This window comes from Schistocerca nitens, chromosome 11 (assembly GCF_023898315.1).
Source record: "Schistocerca nitens isolate TAMUIC-IGC-003100 chromosome 11, iqSchNite1.1, whole genome shotgun sequence".
NCBI classification, from domain to species: domain Eukaryota; kingdom Metazoa; phylum Arthropoda; class Insecta; order Orthoptera; family Acrididae; genus Schistocerca; species Schistocerca nitens.
Window position 1 is genome coordinate 211269191 of NC_064624.1, and position 18543 is coordinate 211287733.

Consider the following 18543-nt stretch of genomic DNA (forward strand, 5'->3'; position numbering starts at 1 on the left):
TGAAAACGTATGGTCAATGGTGGCCGAGCAACTGGCTCGTCACAATACGCCAGTCACTACTCTCGATGAACTGTGGTATCGTGTTGAAGCTGCATTGGCAGCTGTACCTGTACACGCCATCCAAGCTCTGTTTGACTCAATGCCCAGGCGTATCGAGGCAGTTATTACGGACACTGATTTCTCAGAATGTTTGCACCCAAACTGCGTGAAATGTAATCACATGTCAGTTCTGGTGTAATATATTTGTCCAATGAATACCCGTTTATGATCTGTATTTCTTCTTGGTGTAGCAATTTTGATGCCCAGTAGTGTAGATTCCGCCAGCATCGGAGTGTGGCACCTGTTTCAGGCCGGCCTGTCTGAACAGCCTGGTCGAAGCTTCTGCCACACGGTGCAGCCAAGTATTTCGGAGGAAACACCGATGCCGGCTGCACAGCACGACAGCGTCTACACTCGTCTCGCAACGAGAGCACTCGGTGGCTTCCGACAAACTTGACGTAACAATTCAAATCTTTCCTAAACTTTTTTCGTTCTTACGCGCTTAATGTCAAATAATAAACATATTAACTGACTTCTACAGTCATCGGATGTGTGAACCTCTTTTGTACACAGGAATTCAACTCTTTACAGAATTGCGAGTCGGGAGGGTTACTGGTACAATTGATCACGAGACTGAGACACGGATAAACCGTTTAGCCAACTAGTTGCAACAGAAAGAAATTCAGACAGTGGCAGCTGCAAATTTAAAAGGCATTCTTCTGCGCCATCTGTTTCCTTGTAATGTGAAGCCAGTGCGGCCAGTTCCGGAGCACTGGTCCGGCATTTATCGAGTACACACATCGCACGTCACACGAATCTGGCGACCCGATTCTGGAACCGTAACAGGAAGAGTACAGCCCCTATGAAAATGGCATCAAAGTTTCCCGAGTAAAGTAAACTGGAACCTTTGGAAGAATGCCAATATTCTCGTAAAAATTTCTCGGGTACATATAGACAACCAGTGATGGAGGAAGGGTTTGTGACTGTCCCGATACCACTGTCGTATCTTATAAAGCGACCCTGAGAATAAGGCACAGAGGCAGGTAGACACTTTTTTTTTTCTTTCCTTTCATTCCATAAGCGAATGGGACACACAAAGAAATTGCTAATATTGGCGAGAGGTCCCCTCCACCAGGTACTGTACAGTGGCCTGTGAAGTACGTACGTACATGTGGGTGCCGCAGCAGTAGCAGTTAGAAACGATACTCACCCTCTAGGTTGGCCATGCTGAACCTGTAGCTGTCTATCCTCGGCGTGTTGAGATGCGAGTTGAGTGGCCGCATCGCGCATTGCGCCACGCTGTCCAGGCCCTGCAACGACAGCAACACCGACATCAGAAACACCGTCGACAGCCACATAATTAAGCATAACATCAACATAGACATCATCAACCATACCATCAACACAGAGATCATCAACCACACCATCAACACTTACACCATCAACCACACCATCAACACGGGCACCATCAACATCGGCACCATCAACACACACATCATCAACCACGCCATCAACACTGGCACCATCAATCATGGTTTCATCAACCGCACCATCAACTAGTCACCTAGCAACACTAACAGATGCGTAAAGGTAAAAGAAAACATTGGTGTGAAAGTGATGCAACTAACTTAAGAAGTCAGGCAAATGATTCAAACTCTAACAGTGTACCACAACAACAACCGAAGCTTGTTAATTATTAGTTCCCGCCGCAAGACGATTTTACCCCTACAAACATACCATTCCCGATACCGCCGTTGTGTTTATTACACTCGCACTGTCAACTGGGCGCTCTAATTTGTTGCATACACTGCTCAAGTCATTGTCAGTGCCTAGTCAGCACCTGGAAGATTTTCACCGCGAAGCAGAGGGCTCACGCTGGGTCAGCCCGGCAGCTGTCGCAACTCGAATCCCATGACCTGGCAGACTGTCACAGGTCGAGGTCAAATGGGCCAGTCGAAAGTGGGAGTCAAGTGGGGCCACAGCTGTTCAAGCTCACTACAAATATCTCTCTCTCTCTCTCTCTCTCTCTCTCTCGCTAGCTGCAGCCCTACACATCGACTGGGCATAAATTTTGAAGGGAACAATGTGTAAAGAAAACATTTTTTTAATTTTATAATCCAGCCTCACGTCATGGCATCGCAATTGCTTCCGAAATCTTAATAGACCGCGATCAGAAGATCTGAATACTTGACACATTAACTTGTCAAAATCTTAAGTTATATGTTACTACGTAACATACTCTAATCAGCCTATCTGATGAAGACTTAACTAGTCAAGTCGAAAGAAGTCATGACAACAACTGTGTTTCCTGAAGCCGTAGAGGTGTTCCGGCCTTGACTTTACAATTACACATGAGAAAACAATTGTAACATAACAACAACACCGCTCCAGCGAGTCCTGCAGACAGTGTAAGGTTGGACACCACACCCAGATGAACCTACATGCAGGGCCACGTGCTGCACGCAGTGACAAAGGTTACGTACAGTGAAATGCATAACCGCGACCTTCTGCAACTGCAAACCTGCAGTGTCTGTATCAAACATAAAACACGTCGCTGCTGATGACAATGAGTAAAAAAGGCACCACTATTCAGTTGCAAAATGCGACTAAAACTAATGTACATAACCAAAAATAAATTTTTGTTATGTTCGTCGTCTGAGCGTTACTAAACGATTCGTCCGATTGCGATGAAATTTTGCTCAGTTGTTCTTCGTACTCCCGCGGAGGTTCGTAGAAAGAAAAAATGTACGGCACGCAGTGAAGTAGAAATGACATCATAAAACAATGAGACGCCACCGTACGAAAATACACAGATTTTTGCATCCGTCACTTGACAACTAGAGCATTTGGTGCCCTGCAACATACTGCAACCCTTATTTCAAACCTTCACGAAAAAAAATTTTTTTCTCGCTCACAGCCCGCACAAAATCGTGAAATGAAAAAAAACTTTATCGCCCCCGTTTTCACTGTTCATGCAGTAAAAGTGCTGAAGGTTTAATTGATTACTCCCGTACTACTATCTCTATTCACAACACGTTTCATAAACAGCATTCAAATCTACCGCTGAATGTGCCACCAGCAGAACCGCAGCACTGTACGACTCACGATTTAGGAGACATTTCCCGGGTGAAAATGAGACTACAGGGCTAAACCTGCCGGAGACACTAGTAAAATATACATGACAGTACGTGTAAAGTGCGTTAAATATTTAACACGTACACGGGTAACCAGCTCACTCTAAACCCTTGGAACGATTTCAACCAAATTCGGTATACATATTAGATACGATTCAGGAAGAAGTTGTAAGAACAACCAGTCTTCTGTTGAGGCGCGGGTTATAACGTGTGTGGACAGAGAAAGGAGAGGGGAAGTGCACACAGGGGGGGGGGGGGGGGGGAGGAGGAGGAGATGGAATTAGAGGGGCAGAGGAGGGGAAAGAGGCAGGGTGAGAGGACTAAAAAGACTGCATACTGAGCCAGGTTATAGGAAAGCAATCGGGGCAATTGCAAAGGGAAGTCGTAAATTTCGATCAAACTGCAAAAACCATAATTTCTGTAAGCACTCTGGATCATACCTGACGAAAGGAAAGGGCGTACTTGGTTGATTCCTTTTCTTCCGTATTGCTCCCGGGATGGATGTAACTCGATGCTTTGAATTTTAAAAAAAGACAAAAACTGGAAGAGAAAGGCATTTCGGGCTAAATTAAAATAACGCTTGCTTTTACTATTGGTTGTTTCGCGATCTGCCCAACAAATGCAGGTATTTTATTTCTATTCCTATCCACAGAGCTTACGCAGAAAAATTACCCTGTGGTTAAGTCAGTACATAGTGGTTAATAAAAAAGAAAAAGAGAAGAAAAGAAAAGGTTGAAAATGTGGGAAGAAATGGTAAACAAAAAGGGGGTTTTAAAATCGTTAATGAACGTGAAAAAGGGAAAGAATGAAATGCAAATCGGACTTCGTATTACAGAAAAGTTATCGGACTTCGTGATTCGGAAAAGCTATTGTTGGGGTGCTCCTTGTGGCGTTTCTGAGCAAAAGTCAAACCAATTCCCACTACAAAAATTATTTGAAAAGAACAGAGAATAACAAAATGTAACTGACAGGGGGAAATGGCGTAGGTAAGAGTTCATCCTTTACCGTGTTAACGTATCTTCTTTCGTGCGGCGTCCAGGTCTTCAAAAATCTCCTACTTCATTTCTGCGTGAAAAGTCTGCTCCGATATCTTGCAATCGTCCAGGAATCACTAATTTATATAACTCTAAATCATCTTGACACTGAATGCAATTTATTTTACGTTGCTACTTGCATCCTCCGAATTTCATAACAACTTCCACAATATGTCTACACATTAATAAGTTTTTTCGTCTTAATCAGATCACGTCTGAATTAAGCTTCCGCTCTCGAGAGACAAAAGACGGACAGAAAACAAAAAAAAAAAAAAAAAAAAAAAAAAAGTTACAATTTTAGTATTTTCTCTGCCGTCGAGCGCACATACCGCTGCGACGGTATAATTTATATCTGAGGGAACGAGTGTGGCGCGGCGAAATTCAAAGTCCCGCTACATCAGGAATTTTCATTATTCTTGTTTTTAGTTACAACAGTACGTTAGCTAAAAACGATGACGTGTTGCTGTTTTCGTCTCGTCGTCTAAGGAGCGCATTGTGGGAGATTTGCAGTGTATTGTTTCATTCTGCTTAAAAATTCGAAGCTGTATTGTTCCTCAGCTGGCCACGTCACTGCAGGCTAGCTGCACCAGCTGTCCCAGTTAAATGCGCCGGTATGGCTGTTGTCCCGCCTGACGCACAAAACGCACCCTTATTGTCGTACCTGACAGCTTGGCCGCAGTCCCGCGCCAAACGGAAATTCAATGACGTTCCAGCAAACACGGAAGAATACATAGTGTAATGTTTATATCACGTTTATTCTTATGATGGACGGATTATACATAGTGTGCTATTTCTTCACATCGACATTCTTCAAAAACAGTCGATGAAAACGACGAACGAAAATCTGAATAACGAGATCTGTCGTTACAGTGTGAGGGGGAAATGTTGACATAACTGGAGCAAGGCGCTAGCAGCACAACCTGCAACGTTTAGTTGCACGACGACTGCCAGGTCGCTGGCGTTTGCTCGAAGTCGACCTCAACTGCTGCGGAGAAATCCGATGTGTGACCAAACAGAACGACGGACCCAGCGGACGCCTTCTATTGTGCCACTTCCACACAGTTATTATTGATAGGCCCGTATTACCCAATCACATTTCTTTGACAAAGAAATATGTTTCAAAAAATGTTCAAATATGTGTGAATTCCTAAGCGACCAAACTGCTGGTGTCATCGGTCCCTAGACTTACAAACTACTTAAACTAACTTACGCTGAGGTCAACTAACACACACCCGTGCCCGAGGCAGGACTCGAACCTCCGGCCGGAGAGCAGCCGCAATGGCGTGACAGGGCGCCTCTACTACGTTCAAATATTCGTGAAATTCCTTTGACAAACATCTTTGACATGGCGCTTCAGAGGGGTATTGTTCTCAAATTTCAAGATGGCGAACGACAACTTGTTATTATGAATTGCAATTTGCTAGTAGCAAAGTTGCATTTTGTGTGTATTCGGAAGAAAAGCGGCGGAAAAAAAGTAAACATATTTGGATGAAGCTATAGGTATTACGTCGAGAAAATAAAAGCATTCAGCAAAATTTGTTACGAAAGCCGCAAGTGGAGGACGTCCAGTCTATATAAATCCTTACGAATCAATGAGGACTTGTTTCAGTATTCGCTCAGTAAAGTGGCTTCTCATATCACAAAAAAGAATACTCTCTTGACAAATGCTATATGTACAGAAGACAGGGAAACACTCTGACACTGTGATTTTTTGATACAGGAGAGAGCTACTCAAGTTTACAACACAGAACTCGAATATCACATTGCAGATTGACGAAAATAACTCCAGAAACGTGTGAAGCGATTTATAAAGCACTGATGAGGGAGTATTTGAAGGTAAATAAATGTTTCGTACACTACAATGGGAATAACAACTATTTTCATTTTTGAATAATTTAATTAATGGAATTAGTGTTCCAACAACTACAAAATTAAAGTACGAAACAGATGAAGCGTTTTTTAACTTGAGGCATCCGAAGTTCAAAAATAGGCAAAATATAATGGAAAGCTAAGAAAGAATTTTCTATTTTAGAGCCTGACCACATCGCCTATTCCGGCTTACTTCCTGGATATTTCCAGATGTACAAGTGGATGGCTGCAGCTATGATTGTGGACAAGAAGTCGCCTGCAGCGTGTCCCACCTGCCCCTCAAAACGCAATTAATAGGATCCAATGTGCCCATTGCTCACCCCGCGCCCTCGTCGAAGCAAGTTCACTAAAACACAGAGTCGATGGAACATACGAACTTTGAAGCCATGTATACAAACACACTACAGACACGTCTAATAGCTGTAGCGACGCCAGCGCTCCAAGCGGACAAGTTACATTTCACATTGCAGTGAACAGAAGACGAACGACTTATCAAATCTGCGGCGAGGCACTTCTACCTCTACATGGATACTCCGCAAATCACATTTAAGTGCCTGGCAGATGGTTCACCAAACCACCTTCACAATTCTCCATTATCCCAATCTCGCACAGCACGAGGAAAGTATTAACACCTACATCTTTCCGTACGAGCTCTGATTTCCCTTATTTTATCTCGGTGATCGTTCCTCTGTATGTAGTTCGCTGTCAACAAAATATTTTCGCATTCGAAGGAGAAAGCTGGTGATTGCAATTTCGTGAGAAGATTCCGTCGCAGCGAAAAACGCCTTTCTTTTAATGATTTCCGGCCCAAATCCTGTATCATATCTGCGACACTCTCTCCCATATTTCGCGATAATACAAAACGTGCTGCCTTTCTTTGGACTTTTTCGATGTACTTCGTCAGTCATATCTGGTAAGGATCCCACATCGCGGAGCAGTGTGCTAGAAGAGGACGGACAAGCGTAATGCAGGCAGTCTCCTTGGTAGGTCTGTTACATTTTCTAAGTGTCCTGCGAATAAAACGCAGTCTCTGGTTAGCCTTCCCCACAACATTTTCTGTGTGTTCCTTCCAATTTAAGTTGTTCATAATTGTAATACCTAGGTATTAGGTTAGACTGATTTATGGTGTAACCGAAGTTTAACGAGTACTCATGTCGATGGGCTAACACTTTTCTTTATTTAGGATCAACTGCCACTTTTGGCACCGTTCAGATATCTTTTCTAAATCGTTTTGCCGTTTGTTTTCATCTTATGATGACTTTATTTGTGGATAAACGACAGCGTCATCTGCAAACAACCTAAAACGGCTGCTCCGATTGTCTCCCAAATCGTTTATGTAGGTAAGGAACAGCAAAGGGCCTGTAACACTGCCTCGGGGAACGCCAGAAATCACTTCTGTGTTACTCGATGACTTTCCGTCAGTTACTACGAACTGTGACCTCCCTGACAGGAAATCACAAATCCAGTCACATAACTGAGACGATATTCCATAAGCACACAATTTCACTACGAGCTGCTTGCGTGGTACAGTGTCAAAAGCCTGCCGGAAATCCAGGAATACGGAATCGATCTGAAATCACTTGTCAACAGCACTCAGCACTTCATGCGAGTAAAGACCTAGTTGTGTTTCACAAGAACGATGTTTTCTAGGCCTATGTTGACTGTGTCAACAGACCGTGTTCTTCAAGGTAATTCATGATGTTCGAACACAAAACGTGTTCCAAAATCTTTCTGCATATCAAAGTTAATGATACGTGCCTGTAATTTAGCGGATTATTGCTACTAGCTTTCTCGAATATTGGTGTGACCTGTGCAACTTTCAAGCCTGGGTACGGATGTTTGGTCGAGCGAACGGTTGTATATGATTGTTAAGTATGGAGCTAATGCATCAGTATACTCCGAAAGGAAGCTAATTGGTATACAGTCTGGACCAGTAGACTTGCTTTTATGAAGTGATTTAAGTTGCTCGAGTACTCTGAGGATATTTACTTCTACGTTATTGGCAGCTGTTCTCGATTCGAATTCTGGTATATTTACTTCCTCTTCTTTTGTGAAGACATTTCGGAAGGCTGTGTTTAGTAAGCCTGCTTTGGCAGCACTGTCTTCGATAGTATCTCCGTTGCTCTCGTGCAGAGAAGGCATTGATGGTTTCTTGCCGCTAACGTACTTCACATACGACCAGAATCTCTTTGGATTTTCTGCCAGGTTTCGAGACAAAGTTTCGTTGAGGAAATAATTTGATCTTATTTATTTGACGACAGGCGGGATTTGACGAAGTTCCGTACTACACCATCAAATTTGTTTGACAAATATTTGACATATCCACTTTGACAAAGAAATATGTTGGTGTAATGCCGGCCTCAGCAAAGTGGTCATCGCCAAGCGTGAGCGCGGGCCGTTTTCCTTTCAGTTATTGCTCTAAGGGGGAGGCAGTTGATGTGCAGAATATCTAATAATAAATCGACACTTAAGAATACAATTCTAAAACAAATCGTATTGGTGATGTTGGTATTTTAATTTCTATTGCTCGAATGTTAAATTTTGGTGGTTCAAATTATATTTATTATTATGATTTTATTTCTAATTCTTATTACTATATTGATTGTTTTGGCAGCTCTAACTAAGAGAGCTCAAATACCTGTTTCTGCTCTAGTTCATTCTTCTACTCTTGTTACTGCTGGGGTTTATTTATTGATTCGTTTTAGACAAATATTAGACACTTATAATTGTGGTTGCTTCTTACTTTTAATTGGTTGTGTAACTATATTTATGGCTGGATTAGGTGCTAATTTGAATTTGATTTCTACTTTAAGACAACTTGGTTTAATAATAAGAATTTTGGCTATAAGTTATCCAAAGCTTGCATTCTTTCATTTATTGGCTCGCGCTTTATTTAAGGCACTATTATTTATGTGTGCAGGTTCAATAATTCATAATTTAAAGGATTCTCAGGATATTCGTTTTATGCGCTCAATTGTTAATGTTATACCTTTACTTCTGTTTGTTTTAATGTTTCTAGTTTATCCTTGTGTGGTATGCCTTTCTTGGCAGGGTTTTATTCAAAGGACTTGATTCTTGAAATGGTTTGTTTAAGATGAATAAATTGTTTAATTTTTTCTTTATTTTTTTCTACTGGTTTAACTGCTTCTTATTCTTTTCGTTTATTTTATTATTCAATATCTGGTGATAATTTTTATTCTAAATTTTGTTTTGATGGTAAGGGTTATTCTATTTCATTTGCTACGATTGGTTTATTATTTGTTGCTGTTTTTGGTGGTAGCCTTTTATCTTGATTAATTTTTCCTATTCCCCATATGATTGCTTTACCTTATTATTTAAAGTTTTTGACTAGTACGGTGTACAGGTGATATTTCTATAGGCAGGTACCTCGATATCTCTTCCGCCGGTAATCGGTACTTTTTTCGATATATGAGAACCAACAATATTTTTTAAATGTCGATATATCGTATTCTCGATTTTTCTTTAGCTTACACGTCCAACTCCCTGTCAGACTAGACCTGTACACAGGAGGAACCAAAATTCGACGCTGCGGCACGATTCCTTGCGTAGTAACAGTTTTCAGTTCAACACGGACGTCAATGGCACATGTTGGACAGCACCAAAGTATATAGCTCAGTTTCTGCACTAGTGTGGCGTCCCCCGCACGTCGAATAAATAAGTAAATAAATGAAAACTATTACCGCCAGAATGGCGCGTGTCGCGACGCTAACACTGTTTTGTGGGACGATGCCGCCGTTTCGGCTGCTCTAGAGCCACTTCCTCATCGCGCCTTTATTCATTCACGTCACACAAATCACAACTTGACGTCCTCGTTTGGAGAATTAAGCTGGCTACACAGGTAACATCACTTTTGCAAATTAACTGTTTGTTCTATACTATTTGTTATGTTCGTAAATCACATTTTGATATAATACACTAGTTGCCCAGTCCGGAAATACTGTTTGTGTAAAGTACGCATCATTAGGCGTTTTATTGTTGTGAGAGCATGCGAGAGATGAAATCGAGGGAAGAGAAAGCAAATATCAGCGTCGATTTGTAGCACCAGAACATTTCGGCAACCAAATGCGTTCATTACTTACGCATATATACGAGGGTTGTTTTTTAAATAAGGGCCGTTCGCGCGTATAGCCCCGTAGTTCGCGCGGACGCCGCAACAAGCCACCGCGCCACTTGCCGGCATCCTGCCCGTTGCAGCTGTGTAGCTGACGTGTACGCATCGCTGTGCTACTTTATAATGTTTACGATTATTGAATCGCCCGCCGCGTGTGAGATACGGTCAGCGACACGTGTTTTGACCGCGAGAAGCCTATCAGCTGCAGAAATTCATCGTCAGTTAACAGAAGTTTATGGCTTGAACGGAATGAGTGAAGGGGTTAGAGAGTTTAAAAAGTGGCCGTCAAAACGTCCGTGACGAAGAACGCTCTGTGATCACTGATGATTTGGTGGCTGCAGTCGAAACAAAGATTCGTGAGGACACAAGATTCACAATTTCCACTCTTTCTTTGGAATTTCCACAAGTTTCAAGATCGGTTTTGTACAAAATTGTGTCTGAAAACCAAACTTTAAGAAACTGTGTTCTCGGTGGGTACCCAGTCTCCTCACAGAGGACCACAAAGGGAACAGATTTGCCACTTCATTGGACTTTTTGATTCATTACGAGCAAGAAGGGGATGACATGTCGAGTCAAATTGTCACTGGAGATGAAACACGGGTATCCCATATCACTCCCGAAAGCAAGCGACAGTCGATGGAATGGCGACACACAACCTCACCCGTCAAGGTCAAAGCCAAACAGACGCTGTCAAAGTGCAAGATTATGGCAACTGTGTTCTGGGACCGGCGCGGTGTTTTGCTAGTGGACTTTATGGCACGAGGAACGACAATCAACTCAGATGCCTACTGTGCAACTCTAAAGAAGATAACCTCACACCTCTCAAAACACTCGGGATTTGATCGATTCTTTTGGCTGGGAAGTTTTGGACCGTGCACCGTACAGCCCCGACCTCGCTCCTAGCGATTTTCACCTTTTCCGGTACCTGAAACACCATCTTGGCGGGCAGCGCTTCAATGACGACGATGAAGTGAAAGCGGCCGTGAACTGTTGGCTGCGGAGCAGGCGGCCGAATTCTTTGAAGAGGGAATTAAAAACTTAGTTGTACGGTATGACAAGTGCTTAAATAAACAAGGCAACTATGTAGAAAAATAGGTAAAAGTGTGTAGAATCAGAAAAGAAAAGTTTTTTTACAAAAGTATTTGTATCTTTTTTTAAAAAAATTAAAACGGCCCTTACTTAAAAAACAACCCTCGTACTTAATGATCTCTTTCCAATACGGGACACGAACAACCGACCTCACGAACTGTTTCGAACAATTATATTTCACTTTTATTACGACGTGGGCTTTACAATGTTCTGAAGCTTTTGTTTTACCAGCGACAGATCCCCTGTCAGCCTGGAAGGTGGCTACACGGATGCCGAGCTGTGCAGACCCTGAGGGTCTGGTAGCGCAGGAAACCCGTCACGCTCTTGGAACCGCGAGCTGTGGGACGCTCTGCGTTGTCCCGCTGGGATGGGTGCGTACTCGCCGTCCACAATGGCGAGATCACCCACGGGTCGGACCCTCCTCGTTTGCTTTCAGACGCTTCACACCTGTTAGTCCGAAAGAAACCACCCACTGGACGTGCGGTTGCAGAATGCAGCCTCCGTCGCCATCGGTTCATCTGGGCGAACACTTCTACTTCTGGTCGTCACCCCTGCCATCTGAGGCGGTTGCTTCGGCGCCATTTTGCCACGCACGTTGTAAGCAGGCTGTTTAGGTTTTTATGTTGGTACCGCCACGAAGCGATCTGTATGAAAATCACTGACTGTGCTGTGTGCAGTCTGTGGCTGGTTAGCATTGTTGGAATATTAGCTATTGTAGTGTTGGTCAGTTGGCTGTCAACAGCGCGTAGCGTTGCGCAGTACAGTTGGGCAACACGATTCTTTTCCCCGATTCGATTCCTATGATTCAATCTCACATTGCGAATCGATTCCTAAGATTCGTTCACGATTCATTCTAGTCTGCGATGGCACGATTCTTACGGAATGCAAGAAGTTCTACACTTTACTCACAGATGGCAGGACAGGTCTAAAATTGTCAATGGGATTAGAATCGAACAGTGTCATGATAAGATATGCCAGAAAGAGTTTATTTACGAGTAAACATGCATATGACGTTACAAGTGTGATTCTCGATTTATACGTGTAATGCCGCCCCCCCCCCCCCCCATGAACCGTGGACCTTGCCGTTGGTGGGGAGGCTTGCGTGCCTCAGCGATACAGATGGCCGTACCGTAGGTGCAACCACAACGGAGGGGTATCTGTTGAGAGGCCAGACAAACATGTGGTTCCTGAAGAGGGGCAGCAGCCTTTTCAGTAGTTGCAAGGGCAACAGTCTGGATGATTGATTAATCTGGCCTTGTAACAATAACCAAAACGGCCTTGCTGTGCTGGTACTGCGAACGGCTGAAAGCAAGGGGAAACTACAGCCGTAATTTTTCCCGAGGACATGCAGCTCTACTGTATGATTAAATGATGATGGCGTCCTCTTGGGTAAAATATTCCGGAGGTAAAATAAGTCCCCCATTCGGATCTCCGGGCGGGGACTACTCAAGAGGACGTCGTTATCAGGAGAAAGAAAACTGGCGTTCTACGGATCGGAGCGTGGATGTCAGATCACTTAATCGGGCAGGTAGGTTAGAAAATTTGAAAAGGGAAATGGATAGGTTAAAGTTATACTGGGAATTAGTGAAGTTCGGTGGCAGGAGGAACAAGACTTTTGGTCAGGTGATTACAGGGTTATAAATACAAAATCAAATAGGGGTAATGCAGGAGTAGGTTTAATAATGAATAAAAAAATAGGAGTGCGGGCAAGCTACTACAAACAGCATAGTGAACGCATTATTGTGGCCAAGATAGACACAAAGACCATGCCTACTACAGTAGTACAAGTTTATATGCCAACTAGCTCTGCAGATGATGAAGAAATAGATGAAATGTATGACGAGATAAAAGAAATTATTCAGGTAGTGAAGGGAGACGAAAATTTAATAGTCATGGGTGACTGGAATTCGTCAGTAGGAAAAGGGAGAGAAGGAAACATAGGTGAATATGGATTGGGGGGAAGGAATGAAAGAGGAAGCCGCCTTGTAGAATTTTGCACAGAGCATAACTTAATCATAGCTAACACTTGGTTCAAGAATCATGAAAGGAGGCTGTATACATGGAAGAAGCCATGAGATACTGACAGGTTTCAGATAGATTATATAATGGTAAGACAGAGATTTAGGAACCAGGTTTTAAATTGTAAGACATTTCCTGGGGCAGATGTGGATTCTGACCACAATCTATTGGTTATGAACTGCAGATTGAAACTGAAGAAACTGCAAAAAGGTGGGAATTTAAGGAGATGGGACCTGGATAAACTGAAAGAACCAGAGGTTGTAGAGAGTTTCAAGGAGAGCATAAGGGAACAATTGACAGGAATGGTGGAAAGAAATACAGTAGAAGAAGAATGGGTAGCTCTGAGGGATGAAGTGGTGAAGGCAGCAGACGATCAAGTAGGTAAAAAGACGAGGGCTAATAGAAATCCTTGGGTAACAGAAGAAATATTTAATTTAATTGATGAAAGGAGAAAATATAAAAATGCAGTAAATGAAGCAGGCAAAAAGGAATACAAACGTCTCAAAAATGAAATCGACAGGAAGTGCAAAATAGCTAAGCAGGGATGGCTAGAGGACAAATGTAAGGATGTAGAGGCTTGTCTCACTAGGGGTAAGATTGATACTGCCTACAGGAAAATTAAAGAGACCTTTGGAGAGAAGAGAACCACTTGTATGAATATCAACAGCTCAGATGGAAACCCAGTTCTAAGCAAAGAAGGGAAGGCAGAAAGGTGGAAGGAGTATATGAGGGTTTATACAAGGGAGATGTACTTGAGGACAATATTATGGAAATGGAAGAGGATGTAGATGAAGACGAAATGGGAGATAAGATACTGCGTGAAGAGTTTGACAGGGCACTGAAAGACCTGAGTCGAAACAAGGCCCCGGGAGTAGACAACATTCCACTAGAACTACTGATGGCCTCGGGAGAGCCAGTCATGACAAAACTCTACCATCTGGTGAGCAAGATGTATGAGACAGGCGAAATACCCTCAGACTTCAAGAAGAATATAATAATTCCAATCCCAAAGAAAGCAGGTGTTGACAGATGTGAAAATTACCGAACTATCAGTTTAATAAGTCACAGCTGCAAAATACTAACGCGAATTCTTTACAGACGAATGGAAAAACTGGTAGAAGCCGACCTCGGGGAGGATCAGTTTGGATTCCGTAGAAATGTTGGAACACGTGAGGCAATACTGACCTTACGACTTATCTTGGAAGAAAGATTAAGAAAAGGCAAACCTACGTTTCTAGGATTTGTAGACTTAGAGAAAGCTTTTGACAATGTTGACTGGAATACTCTCTTTCAAATTCTGAAGGTGGCAGGAGTAAAATACAGGGAGCGAAAGGCTATTTACAATTTGTACAGAAACCAGATGGCAGTTATAAGAGTCGAGGGGCATGAAAGGGAAGCAGTGGTTGGGAAAGGAGTGAGACAGGGTTGTAGCCTCTCCCCGATGTTATTCAATCTGTATATTGAGCAAGCAGTAAAGGAAACAAAAGAAAAATTCGGAGTAGGTATTAAAATTCATGGAGAAGAAGTAAAAACTTTGAGGTTCGCCGATGACATTGTAATTCTGTCAGAGACAGCAAAGGACTTGGAAGAGCAGTTGAACGGAATGGACAGTGTCTTGAAAGGAGGATATAAGATGAAAATCAACAAAAGCAAAACGAGGATAATGGAATGTAGTCAAATTAAGACGGGTGATGCTGAGGGAATTAGATTAGGAAATGAGACACTTAAAGTAATAAAGGAGTTTTGCTATTTAGGGAGTAAAATAACTGATGATGGTCGAAGTAGAGAAGATATAAAATGTAGACTGGCAATGGCAAGGAAAGCGTTTCTCAAGAAGAGAAATTTGTTAACATCGAGTATAGATTTAGGTGTCAGGAAGTCGTTTCTGAAAGTATTTGTATGGAGTATAGCCATGTATGGAAGTGAGACATGGACGATAACTAGTTTGGACAAGAAGAGAATAGAAGCTTTCGAAATGTGGTGCTACAGAAGAATGCTGAAGATAAGGTGGGTAGATCACGTAACTAATGAGGAGGTATTGAATAGGATTGGGGAGAAGAGAAGTTTGTGGCACAACTTGACTAGAAGAAGGGATCGGTTGGTAGGACATGTTTTGAGGCATCAAGGGATCACAAATTTAGCATTGGAGGGCAGCGTGGAGGGTAAAAATCGTAGAGGGAGACCAAGAGATCAATACACTAAGCAGATTCAGAAGGATGTAGGTTGCAGTAGGTACTGGGAGATGAAGAAGCTTGCACAGGATAGAGTAGCATGGAGAGCTGCATCAAACCAGTCTCAGGACTGAAGACCACAACAACAACAACGTGTAATGCCTTAATTGTTGAAAGCTCACGTTTGATTTGATTGCATCTATTGTTTTATTTCTGTATGCCACGTAAAATGAGTAATGAGTGGAATACGGTGCAAAATTACGTGGTATGCCAGTTTGGTTGTGAAGCTTGAACGCACCAACTACAGACGTCTGTTTTATAGTAACAAAATCTAGCAGTGAGGCAGACGTGGTTTGGCTCACATCATCCTAAGTTTTTCTGTACTAAGGTGTCTTTCCAAGTCCACATCGCCCTTTTAATTCATAACGCAGCTGACAGCCCTCCGACACAGAAAATTTAGCTTAACTTTCATTTCTTCTAAATACAAAGCATAGGTATTTTGCTTTTAATTTGTCTGAGAACTTGCCGCTGTCACTACTATTTACGTGAGAAGACGACATACTTCTAAACAGTAGGATTCAATCGTATACAGCGACATTACTACACTAAAATTTAATATGAAACTGAACAGGATAACATTCGAAAACTCGAACTGGAAATTATTAATTAAAAAGCTTTTGTTTAAAGACGGTATTACACGGCGATCCGCCAAGAAAGGTAATGGTTACAGAGCCTACATTCTCTCTATATAGCCTCTGTAATATTGGTTTAGTGCGACAGCCATTTCGTGGCGGCAGTGGTGGAACTAACAGAATTACCAAATAAGCAGTGAAGTAATGTCGCTGTATGCGATTGTATCCTACACTTTATAAGTATGTCATCTTCTCGCATAAATAGTAGTGGCAGAAGCAAGTTCTCAGACAAATTAAAAGCAAAATACCTATGCTTTGTATTTAGAAGAAATGAAAGTTAAGCTGAAGTTGCAGTGTGTGAGGCCTGACAGTTGCTTTATTATGAAATATAAGGTGCTGTGGAATTGGGAAGAGCACAGAAAAACGTAGGATGATACGAAACCGCGCGTGTGCACCATATAGGGATGGGAAATGGGAAATGCCTTTACGCTCGTTCCCGTCAGCCGCCGCGAAATGTCAGCTTGGTTTTCACGACTAATATTACGGCCCACGAACTTCGTTTGTTCGTTTCGAGCTTCCTTTGTTCACACGCATCCTCCACTTGACTGCCATCTGGCAGTCGTAGTCATTCCGCTTTTTCCGCATGATTCGGAAGTTGCCGTCGAAGCATAGCGTACTAAGAATCGATGAATCATTGAAGATTGGAATCGTCACGACTCGGAAACACGCAATCGTCCTTACGATTCTTTTGAACGACGATTCGTCCGTATCACGATTCGTTTCTTACGATTCTTTATTTAGAGTCGTTCAAATGAACGACTCATTCACGAATCGCCACAACTCTATTGCGCAGTTGGAGGTGAACCGCCAGCAGTGGTGGATGTGGGGGGAAGAGATGGCAGAATTTTGAGAGTGGACGATCTGGACGTGTGTCCATCAGAGAGAGTATATTCGTAAGACGGGATGTCATGAACTGATATACTGGGTGTTACAAAAAGGTACGGCCAAACTTTCAGGAAACATTCCTCACACACAAAGAAAGAAAGTATGTTATGTGGACATGTGTCCGGAAACGCTTACTTTCCATGTTAGAGCTCATTTTATTACTCCTCTTCAAATCACATTATTCACGGTATGGAAACACACAGCAACAGAACGTACCAGCGTGACTTCAAACACTTTGTTACAGGAAATGTTCAAAACGTCCTCCGTTAGCGAGGATACGTGCATCCACCCTCCGTCGCACGGAATCCCTGATGCGCTGATGCAGCCCTGGAGAATGGCGTATTGCATCACAGCCGTCCACAATACGAGCGCGAAGAGTCTCTACATTTGGTACCGGGGTTGCGTAGACGAGAGCTTTCAAATGCCCCCATAAATGAAAGTCGAGAGGGTTGAGGTCAGGGAGAGCGTGGAGGCCACGGAATTGGTCCGCCTCTACCAATCCATCGGTCACCGCATCTGTTGTTGAGAAGTGAACGAACACTTCGACTGAAATGTGCAGGAGCTCCATCGCGCATGAACCACATGTTCTGTCGTACTTGTAAAGGCACGTGTTGAACATTACGTTCCTTCAATTGGGCCAACTGGCGGTGAATCGAGGAAGTACAGTACATACTGACGAAATTAAAATGAGCTCTAACATGGAAATTAAGCGTTTCCGGACACATGTCCACATTACATCTTTCCTTTATTTGTGTGTGAGGAATGTTTCCTGAAAGTTTGGCCGTACCTTTTTGTAATGACTTTTTGTACACTATTAAGGTAAATACATTGTTCTCTATCAAAATCTTTCCTTTGCTAACTATGCCTATCAGTAGTTAGTGCCTTCCGTAGTTTGAATCTTTTATTTAGCTGGCAGTATTGGCGCTCGCTGTATTGCAGTAGTTGGAGTAACGAAGATTTTTGTGAGGTAAGTGATTCATGAAAGGTATAGGTTATTGTTAGTCAGGGCCATTCTTTTGTAGGGATTGTGGAAAGTCAGATTGCGTTGCGCTAAAAATATTGTGTGTCAGTTTAGTGATGATCACAATAAGCAAAGAGAGAAATGTCTGAGTAAGTTCAGTTCTGCTCAGCTATTTGAAAATCAAATAATGTACAGGTTTATGGGCACAGTAATTCATTCATTTTTCTAAGGGGACGTTTCAATGTTACTGTTTAACCACGGTGGCAGTGTCCCAAAAGTTTCCACGCCCGGTCCGAAAGCCGACGAACGTGCCCTTTTGGACATCAGATAAATCGCTTCGTTTCCGCATTACAACAGTTTCACAGGTGGCCCTTGTAATAATTGTGGCTTATTCAGCCACCATATTAGGCTCGAGGAAGCCATTCCCAGGGCAGTGGAGATGCAAGAAGCATAGAGGTGACGCAGTGTGTGATGGGGTACCGGTGACAGATACTTGATTCGATACCATTCCCGTTATA

At 42.7% G+C, this 18543-nt stretch overlaps 1 protein-coding gene across 1 annotated transcript in view; it reads right to left on the reverse strand.

Annotated features, from left to right (window-relative positions):
- The window catches only part of LOC126212794 (abnormal cell migration protein 10-like), a 563013-nt gene that overhangs the window by 106077 nt on the left and 438393 nt on the right, over positions 1-18543 (reverse strand). Inside the window, exon 3 of the mRNA XM_049940196.1 lies at positions 1250-1349. Coding sequence (XP_049796153.1) covers positions 1250-1349 — 100 coding nt within the window. The remainder of the gene's footprint in view (positions 1-1249; positions 1350-18543) is intronic.